At 40.3% G+C, this 26,421-nt stretch overlaps 1 protein-coding gene across 7 annotated transcripts in view; it reads left to right on the top strand.

Moving 5' to 3' along the window:
• Positions 1 to 26,421, top strand: part of ICA1 (islet cell autoantigen 1) — a 62,561-nt gene that overhangs the window by 14,696 nt on the left and 21,444 nt on the right. For all 7 annotated transcript variants that reach the window (XM_080974876.1, XM_080974879.1, XM_080974878.1 and 4 more), the window contains exons 4-8: positions 83 to 155; positions 1,914 to 2,037; positions 4,618 to 4,816; positions 23,881 to 24,006; positions 24,190 to 24,288. In XM_080974876.1, the coding sequence (XP_080831002.1) occupies positions 83 to 155; positions 1,914 to 2,037; positions 4,618 to 4,816; positions 23,881 to 24,006; positions 24,190 to 24,288 (621 nt within the window). The remainder of the gene's footprint in view (positions 1 to 82; positions 156 to 1,913; positions 2,038 to 4,617; positions 4,817 to 23,880; positions 24,007 to 24,189; positions 24,289 to 26,421) is intronic.

Below are 26,421 nucleotides of genomic sequence, written 5' to 3'. Positions count from 1 at the left end.
GAAGGGAAATATAGTTTTAAGGAAAGTGTTTTTTCTGTGTCTCCTCTCTCAACAATAGTTTGTATTTTATGTTTCATTTCAGCTCTTCCATTCAATTCAGAGGACGTGTATGGATTTACTTAAAGCAATTGAACTATATCAAAAAAGGATTTGTTGTAAGTATTTTAGCTGTAGTTAGCCTTGCCTTTTCAGGCTAACAATCAGTGGTAAAATGAAGATAATTGTGAGGTATTCTGCAGCATTAATCCGAGTTCAAGTTGATACAAAAATTATCAGTCTAGGCTTTAAAGATAGCTTTGTACATTTGGTGGAAACAAATACTATGACAAAGAAAAATATGATATTACATCGAACTTGATCAGATCCAGTCCAAGCAATTTTGCTGTCTGAGGCCAAAGATAAGATTCCTCTCCCCATTCCATATGCAAATCATGCTTGCAATTAAATCTTACTTCAACGTTGATGACAAGACAGCATCCTCCACCACACCTAAGGGGTGTGGGCTAGCTTATTAGGTGCAGAGCAGACCACATCACACACAGAGCTCTGTCTGCTGACAAAGGGAAATGACCAGCAATGGTGTGTGCCTTAGGACAGATGACAAGGGTCCAGCACTGCTGCTCCTCACCCCAACTGCTGCCTAAGGCAGCTACCCCACTCTTTCTGATAGTAGGGACAGCCCCAAGATTGATAAACTGGTCCAATCTTTGTGTTACACAGAAAACATGAGAAATGTCTCTCTAGCATGTTCTTATATATATAAAAAAGGAAATGCAGTATCAGAGGCTGTGGTAGAGAGTGTGAGGGAGCTGCTTAACTTTTTCTCCTCCTGTTGTTTGTCCTGTCAAAGCGTGCGCCCCCCTCCAAGCTGCTTTTTATGGCAGAAAGGGGGGCTGTATATTTTGTCCTGCAGAGAACAAAAGCAACTTGAATATAGCAATTTGGGGTATCCCCTGTCCCTCTGCTTGAAGCAGCACCCTCCTGTACCTGTTTTTCAGTGTTAGCTGTTCAAGCAAAACAATGGTTCCAGAGTATGGTCTGAAGGCATAGGAGGCCACTCACCTGCTGAAAATAAGCCAGCCTGGTGGTGGTGTTGGTGGTGTTATCATCATCATCATCATCAGTGAGTGGATAAGTGACTACCTGGGAACCACTTGAACTTCTTGAGTAACTTCTTGAGTTACATGATGGAAGAAAGGTAGGATATAAATGTAAGGAAATAGAAAAAAGTAAAAATCATCCATTGAGAGATTGCATAACTTGATACCTTTTAATTTGGTCCTCACATTTGCTATTGTGTACGGACCTGTAGGACATGCTTTGCCCTGCCTTAATTTGCTTTTTAAAAAATAGATCAATATTTAAAAACATTTTCTTAATTTAAATGCAAACTCTGTGAAACCAAATCTTCTAAATGAAAAAAAATGCAAATATACAGAGGGAATAGAACTGAAGGGTGTATGATGCCCAAGTTGTTTCAATCAGCATCCATTTGACGAGCCCCTGTGAACTTCTGTCACTTGAGCATCAGGCTCAAGGAGTTGAAAGAGAGTGTAAAACAATCAAGGGAAATTCTAGGTATTGTAGTCAGGTCACAGCAGTCTACTTCATCTGATCCCACCAAGCTTATAGCTCTATTCAAGCAAAAAATAGCACGTTCTCCTGTTGCCTTTTCAGCGTAGAGGTCATTTTGCAGTTCTTGTTACATTACACTGAGCCCATGAAGGGATGTGCTGAAGTGAACCCGATCGTCTGTTTCGTAAGTGCGTGGGATTCATGAAGGTTAATTAGAAATTGCAGGGTTATGTTGGAGGGTTATTCTGTGACCTGAATAATGGGGGCAATGCAACATTTCCCTTCTTTAAACTTAGTGGTGCATCACCACTTTCTCTCTCTCTTTTTTTTAATCTCAGTTCTGTCTCAAGAAGAAAATGAATTGGGGAAATTTCTCCGATCCCAAGGTTCTCAAGATAAAACCAGAGCGGGCAAGATGATGCAAGCTACAGGAAAGGCCCTCTGCTTTTCCTCTCAACAAAGGTATGTTTGACTTGAGAGACTTCATGTATGAAATAGCTTACCATCCTTGCCCTGCCTTCTGAAGCAGGCCTGCACAAGAAGCCCACGTGAGGTTTCAAGATTTCCCTGTCTCCTGCCTCCCAGCAGCCCCAATAAAAAGCAGGAAAGGACTGCTGGTAGCTTGAGGTCAAGAAAGCTCTCTGGCTGTATCTTTTGTCTGGTTTTTTTTGAGGGGGGTGTCTTTCCTCCTCAATGTCACTTATATATTACATTTCTATCCTGTCCTTGTTCCAGTGAGTTCAAGGCAGCATCTACAATTCTCTTTCTCTTCCCCACCTCATGTTTTATTTTCATGACAACCTTGTGAGTTTGGCCAGTAACTCTGTCTCAGCCTAATATCACCCAGTGGGAGTCTCATAGCTAAATGGGGTTTTGAACCTCAGTCTCCCAGGTCCTTACACAGGATTTTTTTCTGCCTCCTCTCTGAATCCTCCCGAGACTTTTTACTTGTTCCCTGCCTGTCCTCCCTGAGCTTCTCATTCAGACCCAGGAGAATAGGCAGGAAATTAAAAGATTATTTCCTTCTCTGATTTGAAGAGCTAATGAAACGTGCATCCCCTTCTACAGAGAGGATCCCTCTCAGTTTCCAGCTCAGCCTTCTGACAAAGAGGGCCACACATCTTGACCTCTGGTTTGTTAAAGCCAGGAGTCTTTGCCAAATGTGTTGTCGCTAAGAGGGCTCCTTTCTCAGAAAAAAAGACTCCAGGTACTTCAGGTAAACTCAAACACCAACAGCTATATTTAAGTACAGCAGGCAGGGACCCACACTCACTTCCTTCCCCCACTCGCCTCTACAGGACAGTCCCTCTACAAGTATTTCCTCTTGACCCAGGAGCTAACCATATACACACTTTCCGCTTTTCATTTTAGCTCGAGTATGATCATATACCTACACTCCTTGGCATCAGTTTCAAATGTGTATGTCCATCCTCTGGTTTAGTATGATGCACCACTAACTAGAAAATGGTGTTTTCTTTTCATCAAAGAGTTCATCTGTATCCTTGTGATCAGGTTGGTATCTAGAGACAGGGTACACCAGGACATTATTGCACCTTCCAGTGTCAAAAGTATCACAGCTTCATTGTCAGGAGGATGGAACAGCTATCGTTCCTTGGTTTGTGGTATTCAGCCTTGCTGGACACAAGCCAGGGAGAAGCCATCCTTGTCCAAGAAACCTATGAGCTGGAAACACCTTAAGAGTTTGTGATATCTTCCTGATAGCATGCTTTGACAAGGCTTTGTTCCATACAATCTCACTAGCTACTGTTGTCCCCCACCCCCCCACCCCAGCTCCAGATTGCACACAAGATCATTGGCCAGGTCAGGATACTTTCAGAGGCCAGGAAATCCTGGACTGGTGTGGACCCACCAGAGCAATCTTGTGAGGCATGTATCTCACAAGAGATGCAAGCCTGTTTGGATGGTGGATGGTGTCGCATTGCCAGAAGTTGATAGCCTAGGACAGAGTACAAAAAGTTCGCTCCAATACCAGTGCTATCTTGTATAATTTAGTATAAATGATATGTGAACCAGGAACATCAGAATGGAACGCCCAGTCAAGGAAGAGTCCTTTGTGTCTCCTAATGCTTAGAGAGATACTGTATACCATTATGAGTAGTTTGAGATATTCAGGAGTTTGATGGCTAGGTCACCCATGCATGCACCAAACCGGAATTCTTTGTTGATTAAACTAGCTTTGCTCCAGTTTAAATGGAGAGTGAACCTATGTGTGAGTAGGCTATTGTATCTCCAGATAAGTGATAGCAGAAAAAGGTAGTGTGTGCTGTATTCCGAGAATTGTCAAGGTGTGTGATTTGGAGGGAAGGCTTCTCTTGATCTCAGGATGGAATAGGAACCATATTCTAGAAACTGCAAGAGGGAACTTTCATCTGTCGCCCAGACTGGCTCCATACTTTGAATGCTTAGCCTGTTATCCACATGGCCAATAACTTTTATCTTGTGTCTGCATATTAAATATTAGCTGTTTCACCACAGCACCAGCATACTGTGCAAATTAACTAGGGCTACTCACTGATATAATAAATATTCTGTTTAGGCTGCAATGGGACATTCACTTTCCTGGAAGTAAGGCCCATTGTACCCAGTGGGACTTACTTCTGAGTAGATGGGCATAGGATTGCCTTGTTAATTAATTGGTTACTTTTCAACAGGTTATAAAGCTTCTCTGAAAGTGCCATTTTAAGGATTCTGAAGGAAAGCTTCAGTCTTTGAGAATGTGGAAATTAATGAACTGTTAGTGAGAACAGGCTTTCTTAAATATTTTTTTAATACACCAGAAGCAATCAGGAAAAAATGGATTTGCTGTGTACTTGTGAAAAAATTGTCCCAAATGGTACCATCCAAACTGAACCTTGTGGTCCATTCTAATTTGCTTGTTGGCATTCCTTCCGTTGGCATTTCCTTTCTAGCAACCCTTTGTCACTCTGGTTTGTAATCAAAATAAAGCCTAAAAAGTCTCTTTTGGTTTGGTTTCAGGAGTCCCTACACTTGCCATTTTTGTCTTTGCTTTTTTGGTCACAGGTTGGCATTGCGCACTCCTTTGTGCAGGCTATACCAAGAAGTGGAGACATTTAGGTACAGAGCTATTTCCGATACGTGGTTGACGGTCAATCGAATGGAGCAGTGCCGAACTGAATACCGAGGAGCTTTATTGTGGATGAAAGATGTGTCTCAAGAGCTGGATCCTGATCTTTACAAACAGATGGAGAAGTTTAGGAAGGTATGAAAATTCCCACCATTTGCTAGAGAGCAATGCTTGAGAAATGGTAATGGAGCATGGGTTTTATCCCAGTAAGAGAAATATAGTTCAACATCTAGCACTGAGGGTGAAATTAATCATAAATTGATCTTTCCCATGTGGCAGGATACAGTTCATTTGATAGTGAATATATTTTCCATCGTTGAAAGATGCAACTACCAGAAATGTTTTCCTAAGAGTGTAACCCTGTACATATTTACACGGGTGTGAGTCCCATTGCATTTAATGGGACTTACTTAAGAGTAGATACAGAATGCTCTATAAGTAACTGTATTACAGTTGATTATATGTAAACATATATAATATATTACACAAAATGGATCAGATATTACCATAGTAGGCATCTCTTTAGGGTTTTGAGGAAGGACAGATATAAATGTTTTAGGTAAATGTCTGGGCAATTCTATGCCTGAGAGGAATTCAATTGCACTTACTCTCAGGTAAACATATAATAGATTGCAATATATAGAAGATGCATGCAGCCTGTGCTTTTCCATGAAGACTATTGATTGCTAGCTTTCTTTGTTGATTCTGCCTCTATACCCAGGTGGAATCTACACAAATGTTTAAAACGTTTTGAAAATGCCTTTGTTAAGAATCATTTTGAAAAATGCATTGAATTTACCATAGCTCACAGTCAACAACTAGTGTCACAATTGCATATTGCACTTTACAACACATTCAAAATGTTTTATTTGCAGCTGTGTAGCTGAGTCCGATCAGAAGGTCGGCAGTTCGAATCCCCGTGACGGGGTGAGCTCCTGTTGCTCAGTCCCTGCTCCTGCCAACCTAGCAGTTCGAAAGCACGAAGTGCAAGTAGATAAATAGGTACCACTTCGGCGGGAAGGTAAACGGCATTTCCGTGCACTACTCTGGTTCGCCAGAAGCGGCTTAGTCATGCTGGCCACATGACCCGGAAGCTGTACACCAGCTCCCTCAGCCAATAAAACAAGATGAGCGCCGCAACCCCAGAGTCGTCCATAACTGGATCTAATGGTCAGGGGTCCCTTTACCTTAGCTGAGTCCCCAGTGGGTCCAGTCCTCCAGAGCTACAAGTTGCTTCTCAGCTCACAATCCAGTGAAGGCATCTATAGCTATATATATTTTAAAAACTGGCTAAGTGGTCTCTGGAGATGGGCAGAGGACATTTTGTGTAACCAGATTCTGCTGAAAATTTTTGCAAGATGTTTGGTTGATTGGGGCAAATCTGAGCCACAGATCTACAGAATGTACTACATGCCCTGCCATCATTTCGGAGACTTGGTTTGTCAAGAATTCAGGCCTGCATTTGAAGGCCTGCAAATCCCTACCCTTGTCAATATGGAGTTGTTCTAAGAGAGGGAGAAAAACGTTTCTCAATCAACTCTCTCCATGCCATGCATAATTTTATAAACTTGTATCATATTGCCTCTTACTCTCCTTTTCTTTAAACTCAAAAGACTCAACCGCCACGACCTTTCTTCATAGTCGCTCTATCCCCTTGGTCATTTGGCTTGCCCTTTTCTGAACCTTTTCCCACTCTTACTGAACTTGCCTTTTAGAATTGTTTATAATACAAAACATCAGGCTAAACACCCTGTAACTTTGAAGAAGCTAACTTCCTCTTCTGGACACCAGGTTTTACATAGCACATCCTGTAACAGCAGTGGACATCTGCATTGCTTCACAGTTGAAAATTTGATAAGCAATGTCTTATGTTTCCTTGATGAGAATTAACACAGAACTACTTCTGTGTTTAGGGTCTGCTGTTCTGAAGGGACAGTGGAGCTGCCTTATCTTTTAGTGTGCAACTCTGATTTGTGCCATTGGGTGGCAGTATTTTACTAGATCTTTCAAGTTGTTTGAGGATTTGTATCATAACAAGGGGGACTACACTGTATGTCTTTGTTCAGGAGGTTGTAGATGTGCTAGGAAAAGAAAAAGCTGTAAATTCTTTTGCTAATCATGATGAATGCAGTTGACAATGCAGGTGATGTGGCAATTTTTTATTATGATTGGGTGAATGGAAGTTGTGTGTTACTATATTATTAGAACATTTTTAATACTGGCATATTTGGGTCAATTTCAGTTTTCAAGTGAAGTCATTTGTTGCAGTAGGGAACATGGTCAGAATAAAGTTACTTTTCATTTATTGTCTTTTCCCATGTGCAATACATGCATAATTGCAAATATGAAAGATTATGCTCAGTAATGTCATTGAGCTTCAGCATACCTGACTTGGGGCTCATCCACACTTTGCTTGTCCCACAGGTCCAAGAGGGTTTCTATGCTTTCTAGACATGGGTCTGAGTGGTTTTCCATTTGCCCCACTGCTTTCCCCAGGAAAAAGCTACTATTTAGCATTGAATTGGAGCAAACATCAATCCACAGAAAAAACAATTAACATTTATTCCAAATCAGAGGTAAAGAGCGGGTTTTTACAGGAGAAACTGGCAAGACAAGTGGAAGTGTGGATGAGACCTCATTGCTGAATAATGTTTGTTTTTAGAAAAGTGAAGGTAGCACTGAGTACCCCGGAGCAGATGGGATTTTTATTCATTTTTGGTGTGTTGGGGGGAAGGCAGCGCTTTTTTTCTAGGGGGGACGCAGGGGTACGCATACCCCTAAACATTTTGTGAATCTAAGTTTGGCCTCATTGCGGGCAGTATTTCAATATGAGTAGGAAAATGAGAGTACCCCTAAACATCTAAACATTTTTTTAAGAAAAAAAACACTGGGGAAAGGTGAGTAAAGTTCCTAAGTACAGTGGTACCTCGGGTTAAGTACTTAATTCGTTCCAGAGGTCCGTTCTTAACCTGAAACGGTTCTTAACCTGAAGCACCACTTTAGCTAATGGGGCCTCCTGCTGCCGCCGCACCGCTAGAGCACAATTTCTGTTCTCATCCTGAAGAAAAGTTCTTAACCTGAAGCACTATTTCTGGGTTAGCGGAGTCTGTAACCTGAAGCGTATGTAACCTGAGGTACCACTGTATGTAACAAATCTGTTAGTTAAGGTACCTATTGCAAAACACCTGAGTACATTCCATACGAAGTTGGCAAGGGAGCAGTAGTCTTTTTCATAATTCCTCGGGAGTGACTTCTGTGATGGTTTTATCCTTGCTGTGCACACATTGGCATTCCAACTACTGAATGTCGGGCAAGCAATATCCCTGTGTTTAAGGGGTCCAGCTGCTTTGTTGGGTTATCCACCACTCCAATTAGATAGCCCCAAATACCTTTTGGTATTGTTACTGAGATCAAGAATGCTCAGTTCTGTACTGTGCTACAGGGAAGTTGCCACACTGCATGCTTAGGTCTACTTTAGATGTTTATATATGTGTATAAACATATTGTGATTATATATCCTTGTGATTAAGGTGTTTTATCTGAAACAGGATATGGGACCTGGTATCCCATTAAGGACTTAACAGGAATGTGCACCTAATGTTTGGGCTTTATTAAAGCTTTTACAGAATTGCATTCAAGACTTGCTTTGAATGATGAGCAGTTTCAAAATACAGGGTATTTTGCTTCAAGTGGCCTTTTTTGTTTTGTTCCTCAATTATGCCAAGCCAAGAGAAATGCCAGCCATTCATTTCTCCTCTTTCTCTTCCTGCCCTCAATTGCAACATACAATTTCATACATTTTAGGCACCTCTTTGCCTTCTTTGTGTGGGGGTTTTTGTTGTTCTTTCCATAAATTACATGGAACAATGGGAAGGATCTGCCTATCTGAACATTACAGCTAACCTGTGTATGGTAGGAGGTACAAAGAGAATCTATATAGTTACTCAGTAGCATTCCACCAACTTAAATCTAAGCATTACTGGATGGCGACTTTCAGTATGACACTTTTCATGCTCTTTGCACTACAATGAAAACTTACTGGGAAAGGAGATGCATTTCTTGAAGCATATTGTCTTCTCTCTTTTTCTGCATTCAAGCTGGGTGGGGGGAAATGCTTTACTCTATTGACCTTTGTTTTTACTATTTCTATTCTTAGGACCTTCATCAGTACAGACTGGTGAGTTACCTGTCGGTTGAAAAAAGCTGGCAGATGGAAATTTGTCAGTCCAACAGAGCTGCCATCAGTCATGTTTACAGAGCAAAAGCAGGGCTTTTGCTGATTTTTCCTACCTGCAAATGTTCTCCTCTTTTGCTTATTTATGTCAGGCAGCCATTTTGCTAGTAGGTTTATAAAGTGTTCTGGCTCTGTGTAGCAGTGGATGCCATTTTATGGATTTCAGCTGATAGTAAAAACCCAGAGCTGTGTGTCTTCCACCATTCTGCATTTGTACACATAAGTCAGTATCCTGAGAAACTCACACACGCAACCATGCAAATTCAATCAATTTGCAAAATGTACATTTTGCTCTGTGCAGAATTTGGAGGAGGTGTTTCACATAGTGTGCATGGCAATAAGTTACAAAGAGCTGCTACATGGTTGGGGCCCTCAACCTAGCACTATCAGGGTCCTCTGTTGAAAACATAGGAAATATAGGAAATATCAAGTTAGACCATTGTTCCATCTAGCTCAGTACAGTGCTACCTTGGTTCTCAAACTTAATCCGTTCCAGAAGTCTGTTCCAAAACCAAAGCATTCCAAAACCAAGGCGCGCTTTCCCATAGAAAGTAATGCAAAACAGATTAATCTGTTCCAGACTTTTAGAAACAACCCCTAAAACAGCAATTTAACATGAATTTTACTATCTAACGAGACCATTGATCCATAAAATGAAAGCAATAATCAATGTACTGTACTATAAAATAAATAAGACAGTATTGTAGATGATAAAAATTAAAACTACTTTTTTTTCTTACCTGCACTGATGATAGTCATTGTTTGGATGGGGGGCTTTTATCCATTTCCGCAGTCACACAATCAATCAATCAGTAGCTGAAGTGGGTTCCACACAGTCACAAAAACAAATTAACTGAAAAAGCCTCAAAAACAAAAACGCAAAATAAATAGCAAAAACAAAAGCACCAATCTTAATCCATTCTGGAAGTCTGTTCGACTTCCGAAATGTTCAAAAACCAAGGTGCAGCTTCTGATTGGTGCAGGCAACACGGAAACAATAGCTGATAACCGCATCGGATGTTCAGCTTCCGAAAAACGTTTGATAACCGGAACACTTACTTCCAGGTTTTTGGCATTTGGGAACCAAGACGTTTGAGTACGAAGGCGTTTGAGAACCAAGGTACCACTGTACTGGCTACACTGACTGGCAGAGCCCCACCAGGGTTTCAGTTTCAGGCAAGGTTTCCCCCTTGCCTAACCTAGAGATGCCAAGGATTGAACCTGGGGTCCCTTGCATGCAGAGCCACAGCCTTTTGAGGCAGTCTGCATTGGGGGGGGGGGGGATTACACAATGCCCTAATTCACTATTGGGAGAGAAAATACAACTGTAACGTTTCCCCCCTTTTGATAGAAGTGAGTGCAATTTGTAGCCTTTTCAGAGTGGATTAAGCAGGACAAATTACAAGCAAACAGTTCCAGAGTTATTTGTGCTGGTCTCCTCTTAAGGTTTGAGGTGTTTTTTTTAAAGGAGCCATCTATAACTTTTCTTTATTTCTTTGTAGAATTGGACCAAAGCTGAAGCAATTGCTACCCCTTCAGAGGAGGTGAATCCTGCCAATTTGATAGCTGCAGTTGTTTTCCAGCAAGGGCAACCTTTTCAATTTTAGGGGTGGTCAAAATGATACCACTTAATGTTCCTTTGGGTTTCTTGGAGAAATAGTCTGGAAATGTCAGACTTGAGAAAGGTGCTCCTAGATAAGAAACTGTCAAATTTCAGGCAAATTGACCCAGAGGTTTTTGTGCTAGGCACCTTTTAAAGTTGATTTTGAGTGTGTGTATGTGCGGAACTAAAAGGGATGTGAGTCAGGGTAAAATAATTTCCTCCACTTACAAACCTGACGTGTCAGTCACAACAGAGCTTTCCCTCTCTCCACCCTGGCATTTGCTCTTCCGATCACTCCTTTCTCTCTCACACACACGTATTTTCCTTATATGAAAGATGATATAAAGCTGTGGGGGTTTTTAAGCAGTCTTTTGTCTGTTGTTTCATTTTTGGCTCTAGGTCACCACAAGGGCCTTGGGGAGGGGTACTTTGCAGGGTGCCTTGTACAGAACCTGCTTCACTTGGACAAGCCCAGAAGCACCCCACTGCAGCTAAGGGCTTGTCTGATGCCACTGAGCACCCCTAGTGCAAACTCATCCTCGGTCAGTGTCATTTTTCAAACTCCTTTCCATTCCAGAGAGTTGCTTTGGAACAGGAGACAGTGAATTTCTTCTTTAACTGGATTGTGTCTGGCCAGCTTGTGATCTTTTCACTCTCTGATTACTCAGAGGAAGAGAAGGAGGAATGGAAAGGAAAATTCACTTTAGAGGGATGCTCCAAGAATCTTTTTAAAGCAAACATATATACTTCATGAATTTTAATTGCCATAGCAGGGCTACTGGTTAAAGCATTGTAGTTACTCTATGATCAATAACTGTCTACCTGCAGTCACTTAGTATGTATTAAATGGCTGGGAGGACTACATCATTGCTGTTCATAGGTTAAAAGCAGTGTAATAATGTGTGATAGAGATGCCCTTCAAATCCATAATGAAAACTGCTCTTTAAAAATAGAAGCAAGCTTCTGGGAACATATTACATCATCTTAAGATGTATTGCTTGTAGAATGTTGTAGTAACTGTAGACTGAATGCCCTTGAGTGATTTCCTTCCCCATCTGCTCCATTTTAGTCTTAAGAAATAAAAAACTGAAATGATGTTCTAGGAGAAGTGCTTTTAAATTAATGAATGGAATTAAAATAAAAGTGGTATTGTAGATACACAGCTCTTCCAGTTATTCCCACTTGCTTTGTGATGCAAGTGAAACTAGGGTAACGGGCTCTTTTTAAAACCCTTGGGCACATGCAGAATCCAGCAGAATTCAATGTATGTATTACAGTGAATAATACAGTTTCTGTATCAATGTTCCCCCCAAACAGAGACCTGAATGAGTCACTGGGAATGCTTGGATAATCATATTTTGGCTTAATAAATGGGGATATAAAGGAGCCCTTTGCTAGTGTGCACAAGCCCTTCACTCCTCTGAGGTGCAATCAATAAAATTGGACAGCTCATTATTAAACATAGTTTCCCATTTTGTCCAAACCAGGAACCTGGAGTAAGCCAGGGTATTAAACTAACTTCAAACAGTGGCTTAATATCCTGAATTGTTCCAAAGCTTGTATTTTCCTGGATTATTTTTTTAATGACTGTTTATTGTGTACTGGTTGTTGTTGTAGTGTTTTTTGAAGAAATGCAAAACCATTGTTAGTTAAAGACTTCCTGGCACATGCTTGTGAAGGGGCTGCATACATTGGCACAACGCTTGGCCATATCTCAGCTTCTTAAGATGAATTCACACCAGCTCACTGTTACATCTCAAAGGGAAAATATCTGCTTTGGGGTTGTTCACAACCTCTAAAGATTTTCTGTTGATATTAAACAGTCACTGTATTTCAGATCTTCACTATACCAATAAAGAAAACAATGTGTTAATGCACTATGTTAAAGGTTTATCATCATCATTACTATTATGGCTATACTTGATGTTGTACCATAGCCAGTGTGGACAAGATAAATATTGGAGCCGGATCCAAGAGAGGTATACTGTAGATTTACAGAATCCCCTTAGGTTGCTTTCTCAACCTAAATCATGAAATTATATTTTAGACTTTTTTTTTTTTTTTTGCTATCTGACTGTTGACTTCATATTAAACTATTGATGTAATATCTGATTACATTATAATATGAATATTTATAAATGTAAGCTGCTTGCTAGCTCTGGGAAGCAATAATTGCTCACTCTTCTTCTTGACTTTGCTTCAGTGTCAGAGGCATAGCGTGAGGGGTGCTGGGGGTGCCCCCCCCCGGTGTGGTTTCAAGGTAGGCGCCTTTCTGCCCGTCATGAGCCATCGCATCCTTCTCAGACACCCTCCAGCAGGAGGGAGCCTGAGGAGGCGGCAACAGCTTAGGCATCCTGAAAGCCCTGTGCTGCTCGCAAAAGGAGTGTTGGGCTGGCGCTTGCCTGTTACCTCCTTCTCAGCTGCCCTCCAGCTGGAGCTTGGTGGGCGCCTGAGAAGGGCGCAACAGTTCAGACATCCTGCGAGCTCAACGCCATTTTTGCGAGTCTCACAAAGTGATGCTGGGCTTGCAGGGCGGCATGAGGGTCAGCCAGACAGACGATGTAGCATGGCCCCCAAGCACTGGAGAGACGGCGCTGCCCCTCTGTCCGATGCTAGGATGATTCAGGGCTGTGAGGGCGCCCAGAAGGGTTGTGGCAGCTCAGCCTCCCTGCAGGTCCCGCACTGCCTGCAAAAGCAGAGAGGGGCTGGTGCATGGAGCTGCTGCATCCCTCCAGCTGAGAAGGATGCAGTTGCTCTGGTGGCGCATGCTACAATCCAAGCAGAGTTATTTAGAAGCAAGTCTCACATAACACAGTGAAAGCTATTTCTGCATAAAGATGCATAGGATAGAATGTAAGCACTCAAAACTTTCTATAAAGCAATAACTGGTAGTTGGAGGGTATAAGTAGTGTTTCTCCATGAGATGGGAAGACTGTCCTATCTGCTTGGTAGAGCAATAAATATTCATAATTTGAGAAGTGAACACATTGTGCTGTTCAGGTACTTGGGGTGCATAAAACTGGAATGTAGCCATGTGGGCCCTGCAGATGATTCTGGTGATATGGATGATGACATCTCCTAAATCACAAGTGGGAAACCTCTGACCTTCTAGATGTTGTTGGAATCCAACTGCTAACAGCCCCAGCCATCGCCATCATGGCTGATGGTCAGGGATGATGGTAGTTCTTACCTTCCACGTGTTGCTGGACCTAAAGTTTCCCATCCCTGTCCTACATATTGGCAGTTGTGGGAGCATAGGTTCAGTTAGAAGCCCACAATAATAAGTGCAATACATCACTAATCATGCCATACACACACACACACACACACACACACACATATATATAGTCATAATACATAAATAAGCTTACATAATTTTAAATAACTAATTCTGCTCATAGTTTTTTATATATTTCCTTAATAAAGGGTGGGGAGGGGTAACATTACATAACAATATCATTCATGTACTCAAAGCCTAGAAAATATGTATCAAACACTACATTTCATAAAATTCTTAATTTGCACTTAATAATGCACATGGTTGTACAGAGTCCTATACCTTCAAATTCTCATACATAACAAAAATACTGCACTTTTCACAAAACATAAATTTGTCTACGCTTTTCTTGCTGTAAGAAAACGTATCAATTTGATCATATAGACAATATTCCAAATTCTCTATAACAGTTCTAAGAAGGTTGCATTATGTTTCCTGTTCCTCATAAGACATTCTAGATATGACAAGGGGGTGTATAATAATCTCCTGATCCTCTGTTGGAACTTACATAGCTAAACAATAAAATTAGGGGATCTGAAGGAAGACAATAATGATAATTTTTTCTATATAGATAGGAATTAATTTCATTGTTTAAAAACTTAAGAGACATCCAGTAAATATGACTTACATTTGCTCTTACTGTGTTTTAGTGACATTGTTAGCCCCTGAATAGATTTGCCTCAATAATTAGATTCAATATTTTCCCCCATGGTTTTTGGTTTTTTATACTAAGGTTAAGTAGAGATATTATGATCAAGAAAAACAAAGTATATAATTTGAATTAATGATCTAGGTTACTAGAGGCATGATGCAATTGAGTTGTTGTTGTTTTATTAAAAAAAACAGTTCATGGTGGTTGTTTTTTATCCTCCCTCTCTTGACAGAAGAGTATGGAATCTGAAGCGCTACCATAAACATTTTTTTTTACTCTTTAACGATGATGTGTCTGAGCAAGATTTGTTTCTTTCAAGCAAAGCTGCAGCAGCACCTGGCAAACATAGATGCCTTTAGCAAAACGATAGCAGTGAGACTGTTCACAGATGGCCCACAAGGCATTTTTTCCCCTCGTCTGTCCCAGAGGTTCTTGTTAAAAAAAAAATCAATGGAATCTCCTGTTTACATTTTTTTTCTCTTTGACTTTTTTCCCACAGCCATAAATCAAAAGGTTTTTATTTATTTTTTATAAAGAACAGCTCCTATGTTTTTTAATATCTTTGCACACTGTTTTGTACTTTTAAGCATGTGGCTTGTTGAGTGAACCTGTTGAATTCTCTACATCAGATGCATTGGCTACCTCTACTTCTTTTGGGGGGGGGGAGTTGCTGCAGCAGAGATGCTGTTCCCACTTTTTAAATATTTTATCAGCCCTGGAGTAAGTGAGTGGTTGCGTTTTAGAGTTCTGTTGCTGCAGGATGTCTCCTGTTTTCTTCTGTGAGAGGAAAGCTATCTATGCTTGATCTTAATGAATGAATAATTTGTTAAGTAGAAAAAGAAATCTTCGTAATGCAGGCCAGGTTAATATAAAAGGCTGATTCCCTATATTACATGAAAACTAATGTTACTGGCTAAATAACCGGACTTTTCTCAGCCTCCAGGCAGCACCCCTCACTCAGCCCAGCTCCACATCCTTGCTGAGCGTTTTCGCCTGAACGGAATGTGCCCTTGAACTGTAATAAAGCCCTTCACTTGTCTAGATGAAGGACAGAGGAGGGTGAGTGAGCATATGCAGATGCTAGTCTATTGTACAAAAAATAAAATTTTACAAACATTGCTCCATCCAATTTTGCCTCTGGTTCTACCTACCACTGGCATGTGGCGCTGGAAGTTTACCAGGAAAGGAATGTGCCCCACCCCTTGTTTACAGCGGAAATGATCCTAGTGGTCTGGTAGCCAGTTTTTGGTGGGTAAATTTATTCTCCTTCTCTCTGCCTCTCCTTCTCTTTTTCTCCCTCTCACACATCTTTCCAAACTCTTAGTCACCTTTTTTGGAGTTTGCTAACCCATATACTTCAGAGTTTCCTTTGCATGCCCACTCCATTTCACTCCACTGATGCCAGGTCACAGAACCTATATCCCAATGTTGGCATCCTTCCTCGAAACCATTTTTTCATAGGTCTTCAGCTTGTTCCTCACGTCCTGGTGTTTTTCTTCTTCAGTTCGAATATCCCCCAGCCTCTGCTTCTCAGGAAGCAAGGGACTTGAATCCGCACACACAGTTTCTTGTGTACATATGAATCAGACCAAGCACACAGAGAAAAAGGTACCATGCCCAATGTTTCCTTTGTGCTATGAGTCACCATAGATAAAGCCTGGAATCTGTTTTCAGTATCAGGGAAGAGTCTTGGAATATGCCCCTCAGCATGTGGCGAGCAGGTTTTTCCTTATTTCTGAAGAACTACAGATTATTTGCACACGCCCTCACAATTAAAGGTGCAGGGTTACAGGGCGTATGGAATGGCTAGCACACATAACTGAGTGGTAGCCTCCCTTTTTAGCTATTGAGCATGGCTCCCACCACATGAGGCTGCCACCTTGCTGAATCTAAGCACATCTGGGTCTGGTCAGTGCTGGGATAGGTGACAGTGTGGAGTTTCCTGGTGGAAGAAAGGTGGACTGTAAATACAAGTAAACAATATGCAGTTGTAGAACCCAATTATTTCCATAAAAATCAACTCCTTGTTTTCCTCCTATCCCCTTTCCTGTGGCTATTAAAAAAAAAAAAAAGACTCTTCCAGTGCAACAACTGTCTGTTTCCTTCCCTCCTCACAAAAAAGCAGGGAAGTGGAATAAAGAAGTTAGTTACTGCATCCATGAAGGAAAGAAGTCAAGTTTCTAACACTAGAACTTAGGCCAGAAATTGTCTCGTTTTCTTACACACACACATCAGTTCCCAGTCTCTCTCTCTTCATTTTTCCAGCCACACTTATGGAGTCCTTCCAAAGACAATAGTCAACTTCTGGAGAAGGATAGAACTGGCTTGGTAGGAACTTTCCTCCCTCAGGCAAATAAAGCAACCTGGCTGTTTGGGCAGAAAAGCAGCTGAGGTGAGAGAAGGGGCTTTCAAAATGGTGTCACCATTTCTCTTCTCCTTTCCTCCCCCCTTCATGGCTAGCCATCAGAGGACTGCGGATCTCTTCCACCTCTCTCTCTCTCTCTCCTCTCCTTCCCTGGTGTGTGCCTTGTTTATGTCACCAGCCACAAGTACATTGCAATATAGACAATCAAAAGCACTCATAATTCTTTTTTTTACATATTGCAGTTGGGAGTGGCAGCCTTATAGTGGCATGGTCCATATTGGGCATATTGTTCTGGAAAGAGAACCATTTTCCTTCAGTCTTTTTTGCTGCGGATTGGTTGAAGATACATTGTAACAGATTGAATGTGAATACGAACCATCATAAAATATATACTCTACCTAGGTTCTAGGTCTGTTCAGACTTTGAAGCTTGCTGTACAAGGAAAATGCCAATGTGGAGAGAGGAGGCAAGGAGAGCTCTTCCCTGACTGAAAATCTGATTGGAATGATTTCCCCAGGGCTCTTCAGTCACAGTGCCTTGGGGGCAGGAAGTTAAAGTAATGGATCACCTTGTCATTGTCTAAACAACAACAACAAAAATTCCTTCCAGTAGCACCTTAGAGACCAACTAAGTTTGTTATTGGTATGAGCTTTCGTGTGCATGCACACTTCTTCAGATACATTGTCATTGTCTGTTCTCCATTCTTTTCTAGTTCTGTTAATGGTGCTTGTTTGGAAAATGTGGGATGGTCAGTTCCTTCTGCCTCTGCCACATTCATTCCTGCCAGTTCTGCTTTGCATTCGGTTTCTGAGATTTATGGTGCCAATTGAGCAGAAATCAAGCCCAAAACTGTTTTTTCCATTTGTCATAATTCTCTATCCCCTACAGCCATCTCTATCACCTGCACCCACCCATTCTATGATGTATGACATTTTCAAACTGAAAACCATTTTCTACAAAACTGCATTCCTTTTAGACCGCTATCTAAATCAAGCATGGCCAAACTTGGCCCTCCAGCTGTTTTGGGATTACAACTCCCATTATCCCTAGCTAACAGGACCAGTGGTCAGGGATGATGGGAATTGTAGTCCCAAAACAGCTGGAGGGCCAATTTTGGCCATGCCTGATCTAAATCAATGTTAAAAGTGACTGACCCTGTATCTATCCTACTGGAATTCAGTAGATTTCTTACCTCGAAGCTGGTGTGTGCTTCCCACCCCCTACAAATCACCCGCTAAATGTTAGGGGAGATTAGAGGAATCCCCCAAAACTGTAAAGATTGTCCTCACAAAAAACCACTGCAGCTACTCTGTAACCTGGCAGTATGCATCCCCTTAAAAGGGGCTACCATGCCTACAAACTTCACCCAATTCTGTCAAAAAATTATAAAGTTATAGACTGTTCCTTTATTGCTCCTGTGAAATTTTGTCAACTAGCCACAGAACCTGGTGTTGTAGGGCAGTCTGTGATTTGTATTCTGTTATTGTCAAAACTAGATAATGTTGAGCAGTAGTTTGAGAAAACAAAAAGGGGTTGCATCATGAACTGTGTGTGCTTACACAAAGATAAGTCTTGTAGTGCTCCACAGTGCTTACATGTGGATGGGAGTATTCAGGTAAGAAGACTAAAATGTAACCATCCCAACCATCCCTTCTAAGAGATGATAAACACAACTTAGATCCTAAAAAACCCAATTATTACCGAACTAAAATTCTCTTTTTCTTAGTAAAAGTGATGTGTTTCTGCATTGCTTCTTAATGGAACAATAATAGTTTCAGTTTCCTTGAAAATCAACTGGTGATCATTTTGCAAAGGATGCCTGTTAGAAACGCTTTCAGGTTTTACTTGCTTTCAGTGTTGAACACTGAACACTGAGACAAGAACAGTTAAAATCCGAAGGGAGAAATGGCATGCTAGCCCAGTCAGCTGTGTGTTTTTCCTTTAATTCAGTTCAGTCAATATTTGTGTTTGAGTCTTGAACGGAGAAAAAGAGATGAAAAGTAAGCTGCATTCTATGCTTGCAATTAATTTATGTAGCAAAAGTAAAGCAGATGGACCACATTAGGTATAATCCCAACCCTCTACCAAGTCTTGAAAGCGAGAGTGGCAATCATAGCAAATCTGTTCTGTAAAAAACATCCGCCCAGCAGCTGTGTTTCCTTCCTGTTTACTTTTCCATTCATCCCCTATTTCTTTACTCTTATTTCTCCATTTCAGTCCAGCTGTAAATCATTTTTATCACATAGTTCTGCAGATGACCCACTGACTGTACACATTATGGAAATGTAGAAGCTTTTTGCTCCCTTTTGGTTTCTGTCCTATGCAAAATCTGAGCAGAATTATTTTCTAGAGGCCTTGTTTGGGCTGGCTATGAATGAACAATCAATATGCCAAAATACTTTAAGTTTGTGTTGACACACATGTTTAATGGTGGTTTCACCCATTAGAAACTGATTTCAGAAGCCAGGTTAGAAATTGAAATAATAGCTACACTATCATTGAGGGAATTTATACCCCGCCCTTTGTCTCCAAGCAGCCCAGGGCAGCAAACAGATATGACAGTTTAAAAGCAAAAGCATTCTAGTATTCTGACCTCATGGGTGCCTGTTGTTTTCTCCAGCTTTAGTGGCCTAAATAGAACCTGTTTGGGGTCTTTCTAAAACCTCAGCATTTGAAATGATCAGTCTTAGAAAACAAAGCCGTTTTCCTTCAAATATCAGAAACTACAAAAAGCAATTAATAGAGCAATCCTATTCTCTAGTTATGCCTGCTTGGTGGGGTAAGATTGTTTGTAAGAACATAGGAAGAGCCTGCTGGATCAGCTCAATGACCCATCTAGTCCAGCATCCTGCTCTCACAGTGCCATATCAGATGTCTGTGGGGAAACCTGCAAGCCAGGATTCAAGCACAATTGCACTTCCTACCATGTTTCCAGCAACTAGTATTCAGAAACATCACTACCTCCAACTGTGGAGGCAAAGGATAGCCATCATGGTTAGTAGCCTTCAATAGCCCTCTCCATGAATTTGTCTAATCTTCTTTTAAAGCCATCTAGGTTGGCGGTCATCACTGCCTACTGTAGGAGCAAGTTCCATAATTCAGTTGTGTGTGCACTGCTAAATCACCTCATCCAATAGAACACAATGCAGTGCCAACAGAAAAAACATACATAACTTAGTTAACTAAGGCTGCAATCCTGTGCGGTCGTATTGGGGAGTAAGCCCTTTTGAATTCAGTAGGACTTTCTTCTGCATAAACATGCATAGGAATGCGCTAAAAATACATTCAGTATAACAATACAATGGTACAATTTGGCAGGACCAAAATACCATTTACATTGTAAATCTAAAATATCTCCTACACAGCTCATAGCATTATTGCCCCTGAACCCTTTCTGTGTTCTGCAAAAGTAGACACTCTCCTGGCAACTTGAATACTTGAGTTAACTTGAAGATGTTCATTCAGATGTCATGGGAAACAAGTTTAAGCAAATCACGATTGGAGCCAGCATGTCAAGGGAATGGGGGAGAGTAAAGGAAAATGTTTGAGCATGACACTTGTTTTTGGCGTAATAAACCAGTTTATGTATCCAGAATTGTTTTGCCAGAACCATCCCATTCAGCCACATTTTACTCCATTTTGTAAATCTCAAAGCTCAATTTCTGTTTCACCAGCAAATATCCAGTAAAATATCTTGCCCTCCCTTGTTCAGTTCTCTATATCAGTTTTGAGGACAGGGAAGAGCTAAATGTGCACTGACATTCTTACAGGGGGGAAAACAAAATAAGTTTAATAAACTTAATATTACTGCTGGACATCATAGTGCATCCCCTTCAGTTAGGAAATTCCCAGTGTTTGTGGTTAGAAAACCGTATCTCATCTCCTTTACAGCAAAAAAGCTACATGTGTTCTCCTATAGATCCTGATCCAGCATAAGGGGTATTGTCATCTGAGAATGGAGGGTGGAGAGGGAGGCGTCAGGTCCTATGAATTAACAGATACTTCTGTTACCTCTCAGTACTCTGGATACTGCACTGAGTATGTAGATAATGTCCCAACATTAAAAAGGCAAAGACTTTTCTGTGACCTGTATCTGAGGTAATGTCTGAGGAAAAATTCCTGGAAAACACTCATGGGAACATTCACAGAAGTAATAAGGGGGTAATCTGGAGAAATACATTTGTGGAAAATATTTCATTGCAATTTATCGCTTTCTGGAATTTCTCTCTAAGAGTAGATCCAATCCCTATTTACTCAGAGAACTGTAATGCATTGTTTCCCTCACATGAGTGAATCCTGTACTCCAGTTCCATTATTTCTTGTGGGTGGTGGATTCTAGTGCATGCCCAGATGCAAGTTATGTAATAGCTTTCCCATTCATTTAAATTGATAGCTAAGTGATGGGGCTCTGGGTTCAGTCACACAACTTGAAAACATCTGCAGTTGCCTTGGAAATGATTGGTAGGAAAGGATTGCCTGTGTGGAATGAGCTCATTTTAAAGACTATATATACCGGTAATTTGGAGCTTTTAAACCTTGGCCTAATAGATACAGTATTCTCATTCTCCTAGAAGACCGTGACTACCTCACAAGCTCTCACACTCTTTTCCTCATATTTCCTTCTCTTGTGAATTACCCCTCCCTTCCCAAAGCTAACTGTGGTTTGCCAATGTGACTTCCAGTATTAATGATAAATTTAGCTAGCTCCGAACAAGAGTTTGTCAACCTATTTCTGACCATGATTCTAAGAAGGGCTGCTTTTTCAAGGGCTGCCATCAAGCCTGCCCTTGAGTCCATCTATAGCTCCTTCTTCACCATTCCTGTAGAGAGAAGCAGTTCTTTTCTCCACCTGCTTAGCACCTACTTTGCCTCTGTCTTCACTGAAAAGGAAAGCAATTCTCAACATGATGATAATAGAATAAAAGATGCAAGGAGGGAGCTACAGCCCAAGATAGGAAAAAAGGTGGTAAGGAAACAACTAGCTACCTTAAATGAATTTAAATCTCCAGGGCCTTATGTGTTGCATTCAGTGGTAGTAAGGGAGCTTGTGGATGTAATCTCAGAGCCTCTGTCTATAATCTTTGAGAATTCTTGGAGAACAGGTGAGCTCCCTGCAGATGGGAGGCAGGGAACTGTCCCCATCTTCAAAAAGGGGTTGTGTGGCCATCTGTCATGGGTGCTTTAGTTGCATAGCAGGGGGTTGCAACTAAATGACCCGTAGGGTCCCTTCCAACTCTACAATTCTATGATTCTACTGTTCTGAATTCTGTACTCCGTGCCCTGCACTGCTGTGTTGGAACCTCTTGTACCTTCCAAGTATAAAATAGAATCCATCCGTGTTAATAAAACTTGATACTGGAACATTTCCTGTCTTGGCAGAGGAAAACATGTAGCATTTGGTAACACCACAGTGCTCTAAGTATTATAATAACCGGTATTGACACAGAAAGCATATGGCCTTATGTTACATATTGGGTCAAGTACATCTAATGTTAGTCATCCTTTCCTGTTTATAAGTTATCCATCCCTTAAAAAAGAAAATAATTGTGGTGTTGCATAAGAAAAAAACTATTTCTCTTAAGAAACAACAGTTGTAATAAACAAAGACCGCATGTATGAGTTTTTGGGTGGATATTACAGTATGTTGTGAGACAGGATTCTAGATTATGGGATGTTGATTTAATCATACTTTTCCCAAAGACAAATACTTGGAAGCTAATGCCCATTCTGCTACAGTTAATGCCCATTTTGAAGTGCTCAGGACTGCTACTGACTAAGCTGTTTGAGTAATGAATCCTGGGGTGCATTGACATATGGGTAAAGCATATCAGATTTTTTTATTATTATTAAACCAGTCACTAGGTTAGACAGTATATTTTGAAAATGAAATGGTAGGATCACAACTGCAATCCTTTGCAGCCTTACAGGATGGGAGTGGGAATAGAAAGATCAGTTTACATAGATACCATTTCTGTTGTCTTTTCAACCCTGCTGTATTTTTAAGTCCAATACTCTAATACCACTTGCAACAAAGTAAAGTCGAGCCAATCCACAGTATTTGCATTTTGAACAAAAGCTTACATGCAAAAAAATTATACTCAGATTTGAATGGTTTGAGTTAATTTTTCCTGCTTATTATATTTCATTTTAATGTTTGTTTCATTTTGCTTTGGGTCACTCCTTGTAAAAAAAAGAGAGACTAATAAATGCAATTAGTAATAATCAGGTGAAAAAGCGTATGTTGTGTGTTTAAGTGAATGAGTTCACCTGCAATAAATAAAAAAGGTGAAGTATGATTCTGTTCCCATCCCCCAGCCACTGTTGCCTGAGTGAGATAATTCAGAAGTACATGCATCGTTTGTGTCATGTATCTTTTGCCAGTTTAAGCACAGAAACCTTTGTGTCTAAGTTAATGTGTGAACATGGTAGGATTAAAATGTAGACAGTCAATATATTATAGAATAGGGCAGGAACATTGTCAGAAGACGTCCTAGGTGGCTTGAGCTCTGGAAGTGTCTGGATTAGGTTCCAGGGTAATGTTTGAAAATTCTTCTATTGACAAAAATGTGGTCTAAGAAGGAGTGGGTCACCTGAGAAATATGACCTTAATATATTGATGGAAGAATAGGCATGTTTGAGAGCTGGACCTACCATTAGTCACTGGTATTCATTGTCTGTCTTTGCCAAGAGTGAGAGAGGTAGCAGCTACGTCTGCAACAAACTTGGGGTTTTGTTGTTTTGCCCTAACATAAATTTTGTTGAGACTGCACTGTAAGTGTGTGTGTGTGTGTGTGTGTGTGTGTGTGTGTGTGTAATCTGCCTTTTTCAAGCATGAAAATTTATTTGCTTCTGTGGATATTGTTTACCTCTGGAGAATCAAATTTATTCGCTAGTACTTCCAAGAACTTATTAATTGAAGTGTGGTCTATAAATCCATTAAATAAAACAAATAATGACTCTGCTGAATAATTATTTGGAAATACGACAGACATCCTGATGAGTGATGTTTTCTGGGATGTCCTGGTATCTGAAGAAGCTCTTACTCTCTGAAACTCTCTATATTTATAGGTCCAAGCACAAGTCCGCCATGCAAAACTGAACTTTGACAAACTGAAAACTGACGTTTGTCAAAAAGTGGATCTTCTTGGAGCAAGCCGATGCAATCTTCTGTCTCATGTGCTCACAACATACCAGGTATCGGAAAAGAAAGTATCCACTAAACCAGAACTTCTGCTTAATAATGATACCCACCTGCCTTTATGTAGCAGTCCAATCAAGTTTTCCTCCCCATAAGGCTAAGGTTGGGTATATGAGCAGGAAATCTTAAGTGTCAGTCAACATGCAAGTGTTAACTTTCATTGGTTCTTTCCATAACAGACAACCCTACTTCACTTTTGGGAAAAAACATCTCATACCATGGCAGCTATTCATGAAAGTTTCAAAGGGTATCAGCCATATGAATTCATGATGCTAAAGGTAAGGCATATATAGTAGTTTGTTCATTTCTAGCCTACCTGGCAAAGTAATTTGGATAAATGAAGGAGGGGTATCAAGCTTCCTTTTTGTAGAACTTTTTTACACTTAGGAGTGTTCATCAATTTCTATATATCGTAAGTGCAGCTAGTCCACACACACTATGCTAGCAGGCACTTCTAACATGTATTAAGAAGAATGTTAAAATGTATGTTGTAATCCCATACATTTGGGTCAACCCATGTATGTAACCCATAATGTTGGGTTGGTATGCATGTAATTCTAGACCATGGTTTGGTGCTCTGCAGACAGTCTTCAGTCGCCTAGAGCAAAGCATCTGCCTCACCCCCTCTCCCCACCCCTGCGTGGCCTGGCGAGGAATTCTGTCAAGTTCAGAAGAATCACTGCTCAGTGCTATATGCAAACCAGGAATTTTGGTTTAAAACAAACAGTGGTTAGTTAAATAAACCAGCTGCACAATCCATATCACATCTAGTTTGGCCTTGAACTTTGTTACAAAGCAGATATTTGAATTTGAAGCTAAGCAGGTACGTAAGTTTGGTCAGTAAGTCCAACACAATAGCCACTACAGCATACTCCTAGTAGTGAAGCTTGCTTATAAGTGTGCTCTCCTGTTATCAGAAATGAGCATACGGGAAAATTATCTTTTGGAATGCCTTGCCTTCCTAATGCAGAATAAGCATGTTCTTAGTTTTGTTAAATAATTATTTGCACAGACCACACTGCAGCTGTCCAAATTAAGGAAGTGTGTCAGTTTTCTAGCATCTGAGTACAACTTGGTGAAGGTTAGGCTTTTTAAGTTCAACAGGTTTACTTTTCAGTTTTCTATTTTAGTTAATAATATAATTAATAAATCAACAATTTTATGAAGTGATCATTTATTCATGCTAAAGTGTTATCTCCAGAAAGGGAGACTCTGCCCTTGGGAACGTGTCTGGAAATAATACATTGCTTTAGCAGTGGGAGTTCTTCTCTCTTCGCTAAACTCTGGTAATGAACAATCTGATAAAAATTGTTTTCTTAGCTTCAGGGTATATTGTGGAAGTAATGTAATTGCAGCTGTGTTTCCTGATAGTTGTATTTGTGTTTAAGAGAATATTTTTAATGCACTAACAAGTCCAAGAATTTTTTTGCTTGGGGGTAACCAGGGGAGTTTGTTCAAGCTTTTAGGATTCATTCTTTTTATTGTTAGGAGACTGTTGATTCCTCTTGACTCCTTTTTTTGTTTAAGTTTTGAAATATGCTGAATAGAGAACATGGATGCACCATTCATATGGTATTATTAAACTTGGATATTTTGTAAACCACTTAGCTTTGTAAACTGCTTAGAGGTTCTATTTACAGTCAAGCAGTATATAAATTTTGTTAGATAAATAAATTTATTTTAACTGCTTTAATATTGAAAGCAGAGAAAGAAAAGAGGACATAGGAACAAATAAGAATGGTAATATGTGAGGAAGGAAATGGTGAAAGGATAAATTGCAGTAACCTTGTATTAGGGGACCTTCAGTGTTTTCTCAATTTCCCTTTTCTCAATGGTCAGTAGTGAAGCATCACTATTTTATGATTTAGAAAATATTATTGAAGAAATGTTGAAGATGAGCTCAGGAAAATATAACTAGGTTCCTTGTCATCTCCACAACCCTGAGAAGGAGGCTAAAATTCTTAAATGTTGCAGTAGAGTCTGAAGACCTAGTAATCATAACTACTGCTGTGAGCCTCACCATTTCTCATGAAAAGGCAAATAGGATTTGATGGGGTTGTATCTGTTATCTGTTACATTACAAATTGTATTATATGGTTGCCATGTATCTTGCAAAAGGGAGGGGGGAGTCCATTCCTAATTTTAAATGAGTTTGATTAGACACAGAGGCAGCTACAAAGCCTGTGAGATAAATTAATGTCTTTACAGTTTCAGCAGCAGCTTCTATCTGCTGCTTTCATGTATTCTGTATTTTAACATTATCATCGCCAGAAGATACGTCGTTGCTATTACTCAACCTTATTTATTTAAAAAATAAACCTTATTTACAAGTACCTAGTTCTTCTTGTCAGTAGTAGTTAAAAAGAAAAACAATTTGTATAACTTTGTACCAGAATGCTACTGAAACTGCC

Source organism: Podarcis pityusensis, assembly GCF_964106645.2.
Source record: "Podarcis pityusensis genome assembly, chromosome: 12".
NCBI lineage: Eukaryota > Metazoa > Chordata > Lepidosauria > Squamata > Lacertidae > Podarcis > Podarcis pityusensis.
Note: the sequence above shows the minus strand (reverse complement) of the source record. Positions and strands in the feature narration are given on the sequence as shown.